The 12,245-nt window shown below is 52.2% G+C and overlaps 1 protein-coding gene across 1 annotated transcript; it reads left to right on the top strand.

Moving 5' to 3' along the window:
* Positions 1-2,459: 2,459 nt before the first annotated feature.
* LOC118577140 (angiotensin II receptor associated protein) lies at positions 2,460-11,593 on the top strand. Its single transcript, XM_036177197.1, has 5 exons — positions 2,460-2,617; positions 7,001-7,035; positions 8,638-8,743; positions 9,374-9,569; positions 10,737-11,593. The coding sequence occupies exons 1-5, from the start codon at positions 2,591-2,593 to the stop codon at positions 10,853-10,855; spliced, it is 483 nt and encodes a 160-aa protein (XP_036033090.1). The 5' UTR covers positions 2,460-2,590; the 3' UTR covers positions 10,856-11,593.
* The last annotated feature ends 652 nt before the right edge of the window (positions 11,594-12,245 follow it).

The following is a 12,245-nucleotide window of genomic DNA, read 5'->3' as shown; positions in this document are numbered from 1 at the left end:
GGTACACATGCGCGCACACACACATATACATACAGTTAAATAAATATTAAAAAAAAAAAAAAAAACAGGCTAAAGGGCCAGGGAAATGGCTATGTGGTTAAACTCACTTGCCACACAAGCATCTTTAATCCCAGGATCTCTACAGAAAATGGAAGGTGGAGAGTGGAGAATCACCCAGAATCTAGCCTGGTGTATTAAAAAGAGAGAGGAGAGAGAGAGAGAGAGAGAGAGAGAGAGAGAGAGAGACCCTGCCTCAAAAGCAAGGTAGGAATGTGAAGATCGACTCAAGGAAGCAAGTCCTCTGACCTTTACATAGGGGCCATGACATGCATGCCTACATATAAACATACAAACTAAATAAACATTAAATTAACATTAAAACATAAACATTAAAAATCCAACATTACAGGATGTATGGAAACATCACAATGAACCTTGTGTGTATAATTTTTTTATGTCAGTTAAACAAACATATAATAAACTATAATTAGACAGATATAAAAGCACATGCCTGTAATACCTGCCCCTAGGAGGCTAGAACAGGGCACCCTTAAGTTCAGGGCCAGCCTGGGCTATACTGAAACACTCTGCCTATGACCAAAAACAGAATGCTGGTCCATTACAATGGCAGACTAACAGCTGGCCTTCATCCTGGCCTGAGGGCTATGGGGTTTTTTTTTTTTAATAATTTATTTCTTATTTTATATATATATTGGTGTTTTGCCTGCATGTATGTTTATGTGAGGGTGTCAGATCTTGGAGTTACAGTGTTAGCTGCCATGTGGGTGCTGGGAATTGAACCTGGGTCCTCCAGAAGAGCAATCGGTTCTCTTAACCACTGAGCCACCTCTCCAGCCCCTGAGGGCTGTGTTTTCAAACTGGGCTTTAAACTAGGGCTGGGCATCCCCCTGAATCTCTTCTCATCTACTTAGAAAAAAAAAACAACACCTTCCTATCTAAGGAACTGTGGTCTGGATGTTGCCATGTGTCCACTCAGTCCTATGGATTCCCATATGGCTTCTATCCTTCTGGAGAGCAGAGCAAGCTGCAGCTGTACCCTGAGAGGATCCTCACTCAAGAGCCCAAGTAGGGCAGCTCCTTCTTCTTCCAGTCAGCTCAGCACAGCTTGAGGCTCAGCAGGGCAGAGTTTCTGCTAACTGTCCAGATGGAATGTCCTCAAACTTATGGTATACCAGTAAGCAGACTCCCGGTGGCTGGCTTCTTGTACTCTGATGGTACAGAAGCTTGTGTGCATCGGCCATGTAGAAAATGCCAGGCACAGCTCAGGTCATATAGGCTCTGATGACATCATCCTTTGTCCATGTTGGGGATGGGGGTGTAGTAAACAGATACTATGACACAGAGCCCTGATGCCCTCCTTTTTAGACAAGATCTCACTCTGTTGCCCAGGTTGGCTTTGACCGACTGGGCTCGAGGAATCCTTCTGCCTCTGCTTCCCTAGTGGCTGAGACTGTTCAGCCATCAGCTTGAAAGCCCTTTTCTTTACTTCAGTCTGCTGTTTTCCTTTATCCTTTACTTACCCAGGCTTCAAAACCTCTCAGCTCCTCGAAGAAAAAAAAAACAAAAACAAAAAAACAAACAAACAAAAACAAAAAACCTTTCAGTTCCACACTCATGGTGTGGCATGTACCCACCCACCCCACAAAATAAACAAGTAATAAGAAATAAACATGGTATTACTTTGAAAGCCACGCAGGCTTTGATCTCATGGTGTTCTTCTTGCCTCAAGCCTTCCAAGTACTGTTATTTACAGGCTTGACCTACCATACCTGCTTTCACCTTTTTCTTTTCTTTTTTAAAAAAATGTATTTTATGAAATTCTCTGGAAACCCAATAAGCTTGAAGGAGAAATTTAACACAGTAAGAATTGGGCTTTGAATTTTTTCAAATTTATTTCTTTTATGTGTATGAATGTTTTGCCTACATATATGTATGTGCGCTGTGTGTGTCTGGTGCCTGAAGAGGACAGAAGAGAGAGGCTAGATCATATGCACATGGTTGTGAGCTACCATGTGGGTGCTGGGAACCGAACCCAGGTCTTCTGGAAGAGCAACAGGTGCTCTTAACCACGGAATCATCTCTCCAGGCCTCACCGTTTTCTTTATGTTTTCTTTGCGGACATGAATTCACTCACTGCCTTTCTCAAGGATGATGAGGTAAGTACTGTACTAACCCTTGTACACGGGAAGGAAGGGAGGAGAGAGGATGTCCCGAGGCAGACACCAGCTGTTACCGCACCAGCAGTTCTGCCTAGCTGCTCCAGACTCTCCTGACTACAGGTGGTCCCCCACGCTGCGGAAATCCCGATTTTCTGCCAGCAGAGCAGCTGCTGGTTGAGGCCTAGGCGGTGGCTGGAGCCTGAGCTTTGCGGCTAGAGCCAGCTGCTAGACGCTGTCTCCTAGCAACCGGCTGCAGTCACGTGGCCGCGCGAGTTGGCCTCACGTGGCTCACCGCCGAGCCACGGTTGGAGCTGGCGCAACGTGACGGGCGGGGCGTGGAAGTTTGTTCCCGAGTTCGGAGCCCAGGAGTCCCCGCGGCCGTCGCGCAGGTGCCCTCCGCCAGGGTCGGGATGGAGCTGCCCGCCGTGAACTTGAAGGTGGCCGCGCGGCCGGGGCGGGCGGGGGTTCTGGAGCCTGGGGAACGGAGTTGGAGCAGAAGGGAAAGCGCAGAGCCCAAGGGAGGAGGCAGCAGACACCGGGAGGGACGCCTGGAGACGGAGACAGACAGGGCCACCCTTCCCGGACATACCCAGGATGGCACGGGTCCCGGACCGCCCGCGCCTGCGCTCCTCATGTCCCTCAGCCGCAGGACAGAGACACCTCTCCTCCTGAGAGGTCAGACCCCTCCAGTGCTGTCCCGGCCGGGCCCCTTGTGTGTTGGCACAGGTTAGGAGAAATCCAGTGTCCCCAAACAATTGTTCCTTCCAAATGTCCGCATGCAGCGTCCTTATTTCATAATTAAGAAGCAGGAACTGCAGAAGTTTCTTAAAAGCAAAAAACCCCAAAGTCTATGCCGGGCCCCAGGCAGCGGGGTTGCCTACCGTGTCTTCATTTCCTGAGTTCTTACTCAGTCCTTCTGGTTTGCAACAGAGCTTCGGTCAGAGGGGTGTGGACCTGGAACTAAACCGGGCATCTTGGGACTTGGTTCAGGTTCCTTGGAACCCTTAGACTTCCAGGTGTCAAAGCATTTAGCACCCTTTGGTGGCGGAGACCAAAGGGACCGAAGAGATGAGTGGCTTTGCAGCAGCAGCAATGTAACGCCACAGTTGGGTGATTACACATGGATTAAGCTGTGACTTGCTCTGCCCGGTTTCCCATTCCTAAGCTTCTGGCCCGCAGCTGGAGGGAGACGTAATTGGAGCAAAGGAATAGGCTTGGGCTGATCCCTTAACTGGGGAGAGGTTTACAGCCTGCTGCAAGGCATGTTGCTTTAGGTACTAACTGTTGGAGGCAGCCTGGAGGTCAGGCTGTGCCTTACTCTGCTTGAGCCTGCCCTCAGTTTAGAGGACAGCGTGAGTCTCAGTGGTGGAGCATTTGAGTAGCCCACACCAGACCTGGGGTTCATCCCAGCACCACACAGAAACAAATAATAATAATAAAATATAGGAACAGGTGAGAAAAGAGCTGGTGTTTATGGACTATTCATTTTATGTTTTATTCATTTGAGTTAGGGTCTCATGTAGTGCAGGCTAGCCTTGAACTTTCTTTGTAGTTGAGGATGCTCTATACCTATCAGGCTCTAAAAGTTGACCTAGACCATCAAAACGGAAGTTAGTCTCAAGTAATCCTATATCAGGAAATGTCAAGCCCCAGAGCTGGGTCTTTGGGGGTCCAAATTCTGACTGTACCACTTATTTCTTGGGGGACCCTGGCGATTTACTTGCATGAACAAAGACCAAACTGCTGATCCTCCTGCCTCTGCTTCTCCAGTATTAGAATTGCAGGCCTGTTATGCAGTACTGGGGATGAAACCCAGGGTTTCTTGCATGCTAAGGACACACTCTGGCAATGGAGCCGTATCTCCCAGCCTGTGTTGCTTACTGATCTCTGTCCTCCACTGCCAAAGCTGAAGCTGTACTCTGTTGTTCTTGTTTTGAGTCAGGACCATCTAGCTCACTATGTAAATCTAGCTCACTATGTAAATCAGGCTGTCTCTGAACTCACAGAGATCTGCTTGCTCTTACCTCCTGAGTGCCGGGATTAAAGGCCTGCACTACACCTACCTGGCCAGAGAAGCTATATTCTCTTAGATGCAAACTTCAGTTTAGATCATGCAAGTAAATCGCCAGGGTCCCCCAAGAAATAAGTGGTACAGTCAGGATTTGAACCCCCACAGACCCAGCTCCCGGGCTTGACATTTCCTGGTATCGGATTACTTGAGACTAACTTTCATTTTAATGGTCTAGGTCAACGTTTAGAGGCTGATAGGCACAGAGCATTCATCACAAGTGTGAGCTAGATGGGCTTTTGGGCCCAGGGTGCAGAGACTGGACCCTCCCTTGATATGATTGGCAAGTCCAGTGTCTCCAGGGATCTTAGCCTTGGCCAATCAGAAGCAGGCGAGCACTAGAGGTTGTGAAGTAACACTTAGGAAGGACATCCAGTCACTTTTGGGTTTCACATCAATGACAGGGTTTTTATTGTGTGTCTCAGTGTTGGGGACATACTGAATTATTCATAATCTGAAATTCACAATGAGCCTGGGTGTTAGGTCGTTTTGTCTGCAAGATCTGTACCCTATGGAGGGCAGCTGGGACACCATGGCTGCCCCTTTCAGCTCCACCCTCTGTCCTTTAAAGACATGCCTGGTGTGCCCAGCTCAGCTGGAGTGGGCTAGGGGGGCAGGTGAAAGATGCAGTTGCCCCCAGGCTCTGTGAAAGAAGCCTGCCCCTAGCTGGGCCCTACCCATGCTCCCCTTGAAGCAAGCAGGGGCTGAGCTGAAGCAGTTCAGTCAGACTAGATTTGTGAAGTCAGGGGAGGGCAGACCTGGCCCAGGCTGGGGGAGGAGTGGGGACAGTGGTGATGAGGCCTGCTGTGTTGAGCGCCACATCTCCCCCCCCCCCCCCCCCCCGTCTCCAGAGCCAAGGAGTCACGTATGATTATCCCTGAGGTGCTGAAGAACCAGTTGTATGAGGTCTGGAGACTTACCAAGTTCATGTGTGGAGCTAGGATCCTTTCCGTGGCCCATCACACAGAGAGGGCCTGTGTTCCCCATCCAGCACCCAGTGACCCCTGCTGCCCTGGCCTGTTGGCCTTGTCTGGGGAGGACAGGCAGCCTGCTGTGGCTGAGCTCTGTTTTAAGAGTCCTCCAGCTCAAGCTGGGCTCCCTTCCGGCTGTGGCCTGGCCCTTCTCTTTGAGAAGCCTCTGGTCTCCTATTTCCCTGAATAAGAGCCAGCAGGGACAGCTCTGTGTTTACAGCGGGCCACTGGCCCCTCTCCTGTGTACTTCCTGGAAGGGCTGGGTCACTTGGTCCTGTTTCTCCCTGCAGCTTTCTTTGAAGTCATATCTCTGAGGGCTGATTATATTCCCATTACAAAGATGGATAAACTGAGGCAGGAGAGGCTTAGTTCCCCGCCCCCGCTTAAACTATGTGTAACAGCCCTGGCTATCCTGAACTCAGTTTATAGACCAATCTGGCCTTGAACTCAAAGAGATCCTCCTGCCTCTTCCTCCTGAGTGCTGGACTAACGGTGTGTGCACCATGCCCAGCCTGAGGCTTAGTCTCTTGAGAGGTTTCCTTTCCCATGGGTGTCCTGCACTATCACTCACTGCCATGTTCCCTGGAGACATGGTCTCTCATCTAGAGCTAGGCTGACAGCCAACAAGCCCCTGTGAGCCTCCTGTCTCTCACTGAACTTGGAGCTCACTGATTTGGCTAGACTAGCTGGTCAGTGAGCCCAGGGCTCCTCCTGCAGAGAACATTCCTGGAGGCAGGTGGGACAGCGCCTGGGCCTTTTCCTGCCTGTCCGCTCTGGTCCAGTGCACTACCCTGGGCCTCAGACTAACTCTGCAAAGCTTCTGGCCTCCAGGAAGCCTCTGCCTGGGCCACGCCTTCCTCCCACTCAGAGGGCTGGTCCTGGCTCCCTGCCTCCGCCGGACCGATTCCTTGCTTACCCTTAGCACTCAGCCCAGAAGCCTGCAGCCCACTCTGGCTGACAGGGCCCTGATTTCATGGCATCTGCCTCTCCTATCAGCTCTCTAGGCAGTGCCAGAGGCCAGTCCAAGACCAGGACTGTGATTTCAAGGATGCCAAACACAGTAAAAAGGGGTTCTAGAAATCCAGGCAGGCTGGAAGGATTTTGTTCTTAACATGAGTCATACTGTGATGTCTCCAGCAGAGAATTCTCAAGCTCCCCTCAGTCATTAAACTTGAAGTCTGAGCTGCCAACCACTGCTTTCGGACTACCATCCCTCTCCTCCCCTGTCACTGTTTTGTGTTTGTGTTTTGAAACAGGTGTAGGTTAGTCTTGAGCTCATTATGTAGCTGAGGATGATCTTGAACTTCTGATCCTCCTGCCTCCACCTTCTAAGTGTGAGATTACAGGCATACACAACTGTGCCTGACTTATGCAGTTTATTCAATGTGGGAATTGAACTCAAGCATGCGGGCAAGCACTCTGCTGACTAAGCTCTAGCCCTCCCTCCTTACACCTCTCTTCCAGCTCCTGGGGCCACCTTCACCCCTTATTAGAGGTCCCTCCCATTTTCCCATTCAGACTTGTGATTCCAGAGCTCATGCCCCGGGCTCCCCAGAGGAACCCCTAGTTCTTGGAAACAGGAAGGGGGAGAGGTGCCTGTTCCTAGCCAGGCTCCTCTTTTTCCTTTACCACAGACCCTGTTGCTGGAATTTCTTTAAGACATTCATGAGACCCTTGTAGATGCCAGGCAGGGCTCTCCTGCGTGTTCTGGCGTCATAAGCTTTGTGCTGCCTGTGACATTGTATTCGCAGACTTACCCAATCCCTATCCTTGTACCATAGGTTATTCTCCTGGTTCACTGGCTGCTGACAACCTGGTGAGTGACCCTGGGTGTCTAGCTGCATCCAAATGTCTCCTGGCTGTGTGTTGTGTCACCTGGGGTCTTTGTCCACACTTCCCTAGGATCAGTGTGTATGTGTTCCCGGATCCTGTCAGCCTGGTCAGGTCCCATTCTACAGTGTTTCAGCCAATCACAATTACCAGTCCGTATGCCCAGGGCTGACTGAGTCTGCCTTCTGTCTGTACCGTGGATCAGGATTGGCCCCTGCAGCAGTACTTACCAACTAAACCCTACATGGGGCTGCAGGGTGCAGCTTAACCTTCACCGGCACTTCTGTCTTGTGTGTGTGTGTGTGTGTGTGTGTGTGTGTGTAGCATCCAGGAAGAGTTCTCTGCCAAAAACAAGTCAGGAAACCACTGAGATAACGTGTGTTTTCAGGCTTTAAAGTGCCGGGCACATGCCAACAGCTGTGAGTGATGTAAACAGTGAAGTGGGGACACTTTCCCTGAGTCCCACATTGATGACTAGGCAGAGCTCACACCTGCTAAGAAGGAAGACTGGAAAACATCAGGCCTCATCGTGCAACGCCAATCCCAGTGTTCCAGTCCCAGCCCTGCTGCTGAGAGTCAGGACCCAAGGAAACCCAGGACAAGTCTCACACAGCACCTGTGGCTCCTCCCAGCACTGCTCACCTCACCCCTACCCTAACCCTCTCCAGCCCAGGGTCTGGGCTTCCTTTCCTTCCCCAGCTTCTGGCTCCTATCACGCAGCCATTTTTGCTGTACCCTCTCTCGGCTCCTCTCCTGGAGCTCTCTCTGTTTGTTTCGCCTCACTCCTCTTTTCTCTCTCCCTTCCTTTCTTGCTCTCCCCACACCTCTCCTCTCATGGCCTGGTTCAGTCTGGACCCTCTCAGAGGCCGCTGCCTGTTTTCTCCCTTGTGTCTACACTAAAACCTTCTCCTCAACCCTATCTGTGAGCAGCCAGGTCTTCATTTGCATTCACTGAGCAGTTGTGTGACCTGGTTAGTCACCTGTTAGGTCTGTGCCTCCGAATCTGTAAAACAAGGCTCCTGAGAACAGCTCCCTCCAAGAGCAGCTGTGAACAAGAATGGGTTCAGAGTGTGTAGGGCAGTGCAAGGTCCCAGGAAGCGCCCGTGTTAACTGTGATAAGCCAGCTCTAAGTGATGCCAGTTGATCATGATACCCCGAAAACGACAGCAGGAAGGCACTGGTCAGGTCAGCTGGGATCTCAGGCAACACTGAGCTCCAAGGTGACAAGAAAGGGCTCCACATTCAGGAAGACAAAGCCGCAGAGAGCAGCCAGGGTGGGGCTCGTGGGAACCCCATAGGCAGGTCAGAAAACTGTTGGCAAGGTTGGCGTGGAGGAGTCGCATGATCGGATCCACACACTGCTTGCTGTTTCAGGACTGCCTGCAAAGGGGGTGGAGAGAGGGCGAGGCTGCACAGAGAGGCTGCGGGTCCCACGCTGGCAGGAGAGGGTGGATGAGGCCCGATTCAGGAAGCCAGATGGTCTGCTCTCAGAGGAGACTAACCCTGGAGCAGGAGGAAGGACATGTGGGAGGGGCAGGCAGCTCAGGGTGGTGACCGCCTGATTAACAGTGTCTCTCTCTCTATGCAGGGGCTGCATAGTGTTCTCAGGCTCCTATGCCTGGAGCAACTTCACTGTCCTGGCCCTGGGCGTGTGGGCTGTGGCCCAGCGGGACTCCGTTGATGCCATAGGCATGGTGAGTGAAAATTGGAGGTAGGAGAGAGGGCAGGAAACTGGCTTCATCCATGTTCAGCCCCTCATCTGTCCCAGGCTTCTCTCTTCCTCATATTCCACCATTTTCTGTTCGAAAGCCTTGTACGGAAGCCCCCTGGGATGGAGAGTTCTCCACCAAATAGGGTGGAGGTCACAGAACCCCAAGACTGGCTATCCTCCCAGGCAATCTGACTTGCTTCAGGGTTGTCCTTTGGGGGGAAAGGATGTGACTGGGAGGCCTGGACAAGAGGGAGCCCCTTGCCTTATGAAGTCAGAGTTGACACTGGCCTGAGGTAGGAGGTGCCCAGCTTTTCACAACGATGCCTGCCATGGCTCCTTAGGAGGACTGCAAAGGGCCTTTCCTTGTTTCCTGTATTGTAAACAGATGGTATGGGCTCCAAGGGACTGTCCCTCTCAAATTCTGGAGCCAGGTGTTGGGCCCCATCCTGGCCCCAGTGACAGGAAATTGGGGTAGGGAATTCTGGGGCAACAGGCTGGAGCCAGATTCCTGTGTCCTGCTCCTAGGCCATGCCCAGGCTGGTGTGTGTGTGAAGGAAGCTTGGAGTCTGGGTGCGTGTCAGTGCCCATGATCTCATGGTGGTGTTTCTTGCAGTTTCTTGGTGGCTTGGTGGCCACCATCTTCCTGGACATTATCTACATCAGCATCTTCTACTCAAGTTTTGCCACTGTGGACACTGGCCGCTTCAGTGCTGGCATGGCTATCTTCAGCTTGCTGCTCAAGCCCTTCTCTTGCTGCCTCGTTTACCACATGCACCGTGAGCGAGGGGGTGAACTCCCACTCCGCCCCGGTAAGTCCCGCTCTGCTCTGCCTCCCCCTGGTCCTGTGGGCAAGCTCCCAGTCATTGCTGCCAAAGCCTGGGCCCCAGCTGCCAGTCTGGTGTGGGTTTTCCTGCTGTCAGACTCCCCTCGGCCCAGAGCACATGTGAAGCCATGGAGGTGGTCAGCTCCCAGAGGCAGCGGGCAGCCTCTGGTTTGGGCCTGCAGGTGGCTACAGGGACAACTCCTTTCTTCTGTTTCTACCTAGCCCTGGCTCTGGAGCCATGCTCTCCTGCCATGTGGGATGGACCCGTTATGGGCAGACACAGTGCTAGGCAGGCAGCCGTGATGCCGCGCCTGGGTAAACAGGTTTAGTTTGGGCCAGGGAACCCTCTGTGCCAGTCCTCCCACCTCTGGCGTAGCCCACACTGTCCTCTCTGGTGGTGGACCATACTGTATTCCTGCCCTCCCTGACCTTGTTCTCCTGGGGGAGCTGGGCATGGGGATCCCATGGGAGAGCACTGAGCCAGGGAGAGAGTGGCCTGTGGCTGCCCACTGTGGCTTACCAAAGCACCATCTAGACCTGCCCAGGTGTGGATTGAACAGAAGAGAAGATGAAGGCCCACGGCCCGTGGGACTTGTTCGTGGTCCCAGGACAAATGTGCAGAGGGAGGAAAGCGAGAGACGTGGGGTGCCTTCCATCTTGTCCTGTACCCTCAGCCCTAACCGTCTGGGTATAGCAGCTATGCCAAACTCCGGGGCTTCTAGAAACAGAGATATGTATGGGTTCTTGTGCCTGGCAGAGAGCAGGAGAGAAGTCTGTGTGTGGGCTCAGGGGAGCCACCTCCCATCAGATTCCTGAGCATGTGCTGCTGGGGGCTGAGGTGGCACAGCAGCCAGGAGCCACAGACCACAGGACCTGCTATTTAGGTTTGAACCCCAGTGTCATCTGCTTCAAGCCACATACTATCACATCAGTTCATCTCTCTGACCCTCAGACTCCTCATCTGCAAATCTGTGCCTCATACAGACGTGAGGATTGGGTGGATACAGGCTGCTAAAGGCTTGGTGTCTAGGCTTTCGCTGTTGTCCTTGGAATCAGGACGCGGAGGACTAGCCATGGCAGAGGGTGGATCCATCTGTGAGCCGCTGAAGCCCCGTGATCTCATTTCCCTATCCTCATGTTCCCTGTCCTCTAGATTTCTTCGGACCATCTCAGGAGCATAGTGCCTACCAGACAATTGACTCACCAGACTCACCTGCAGCCCCCTTTGCAAGCCTGGAGGACAAGGGCCAAGCTGCCCCCCGGGGGTACTGAAGCTGCCCCCTAGTCTTCCCAGTGCCCAGCAGGATGCTTGTTACCTCCTTTCTGGACTTATAGTGGAGTGTCCTCCATTCCCTACCATAGAGGTGGCGTGAGTCAAGTGCCTTGGAGGTCAAGATCCTCTGGCTTCCCAGCTGAGAAGAGCCGTCCTAACTCTCCAGGGAGCACCTCCCTTCAAGGCACCTGCTGACCCCTGGCTAGAACTGTGATTGCTTTCTTTACCTCCTACTTCCTAGCTATGCCATGCCCCTGCTGAGCGGTGCAGAGTGCTGCAGGGCCAGGCCTTAAGGCCAGTGACGGCTGCCTCTCAGGCCCTAAGATGGTCCAGCCCTCCCTAGAAGCTCTGGGAGCTTCTGGTCCTGCTCAGCCTGTCCTGCATAGGAGCAAAATCCCTGTGCTGGTCACTGCCTGATGGCGTGGCACCCAGGGACCCCAGGCCTGGAGGCAGTAGGTCTGCAGAGCCCCTCTCAGAGCCCTGGTGTTAAAATTCAGGGGTTCTGTGGCTGGGCTGTGTTCGAGCCATGTTTCATCTCCCAGCTGGGCCCTGCCTTGCAGCCCATGAACCATGCTTTAATCTCGAAGGTGGACCAGTGAGATGGCTCGTGGGGAAGGGCCTTGCCACCAAAATTTGAGTTTGATCTTGGGGACCTGACTCCTGAAAGTTGTCCTCTGACCTCCGTATTTGTACAGTGTCACATACCCCTCCACAAATAAATGTAATTAAATCCTAAAGGTACCCTGAGACCTCTGTATAAGATACAACTGTTTCCTTTTTTTTTTTTTTTTTTTTTTGAAACAGAGTTTCTCTATGTAACTCTGGCTGTCTTTGAACTCACTCTGTAGACTAGACTAGCCTCGAATTCACAGAGATCCCCCTGCCTCTGCCTCCCCAGTGCTGGGATTGAAGGTGTACGCCACCACTGCCTGGCTAGGCAACTTTTGCTTGATTTCACTGTGCCTCAGTTACCTGGTCTGAAAAGTGGGAATAAGATGGGCTGTGGAGCTGGCTCAGTGGGTAAGGATGCATACTGTCAAGTCTGCTGACCTGGGTTTGGTTCCTAAGAGCCATATGGTGTAAGAAGAGAAAGCTACTGAAAGCTATCTCCTCATCTCCACATAAACATCATGGCACCTGGGCATGTGCATGTGCACACGTGCACGCACACATGCACACACACGCACAATAAAAAATGTAAATTAAAGTGAGTATAAGAATTATGTGGCCGGGTGTTGGTGGTGCAGGCCTTTAATCCCAGCACTTGGGAGGCAGAGGCAGGCGGATCTCTATGAGCTCAAGGCCAGCCTGGTCTACCGTGCGAGATCCAGGAAAGGCGTAAAGCTACACAGAGAAACCCTGTCTTGAAAAACCAAAAAAAAAAAAAAA

This window comes from Onychomys torridus, chromosome 2 (assembly GCF_903995425.1).
Source record: "Onychomys torridus chromosome 2, mOncTor1.1, whole genome shotgun sequence".
Classification (NCBI taxonomy): Eukaryota; Metazoa; Chordata; class Mammalia; order Rodentia; family Cricetidae; genus Onychomys; species Onychomys torridus.
The sequence above is the reverse complement of the archived record's forward strand: the minus strand, read 5'-3'. Positions and strand labels throughout refer to the sequence as shown.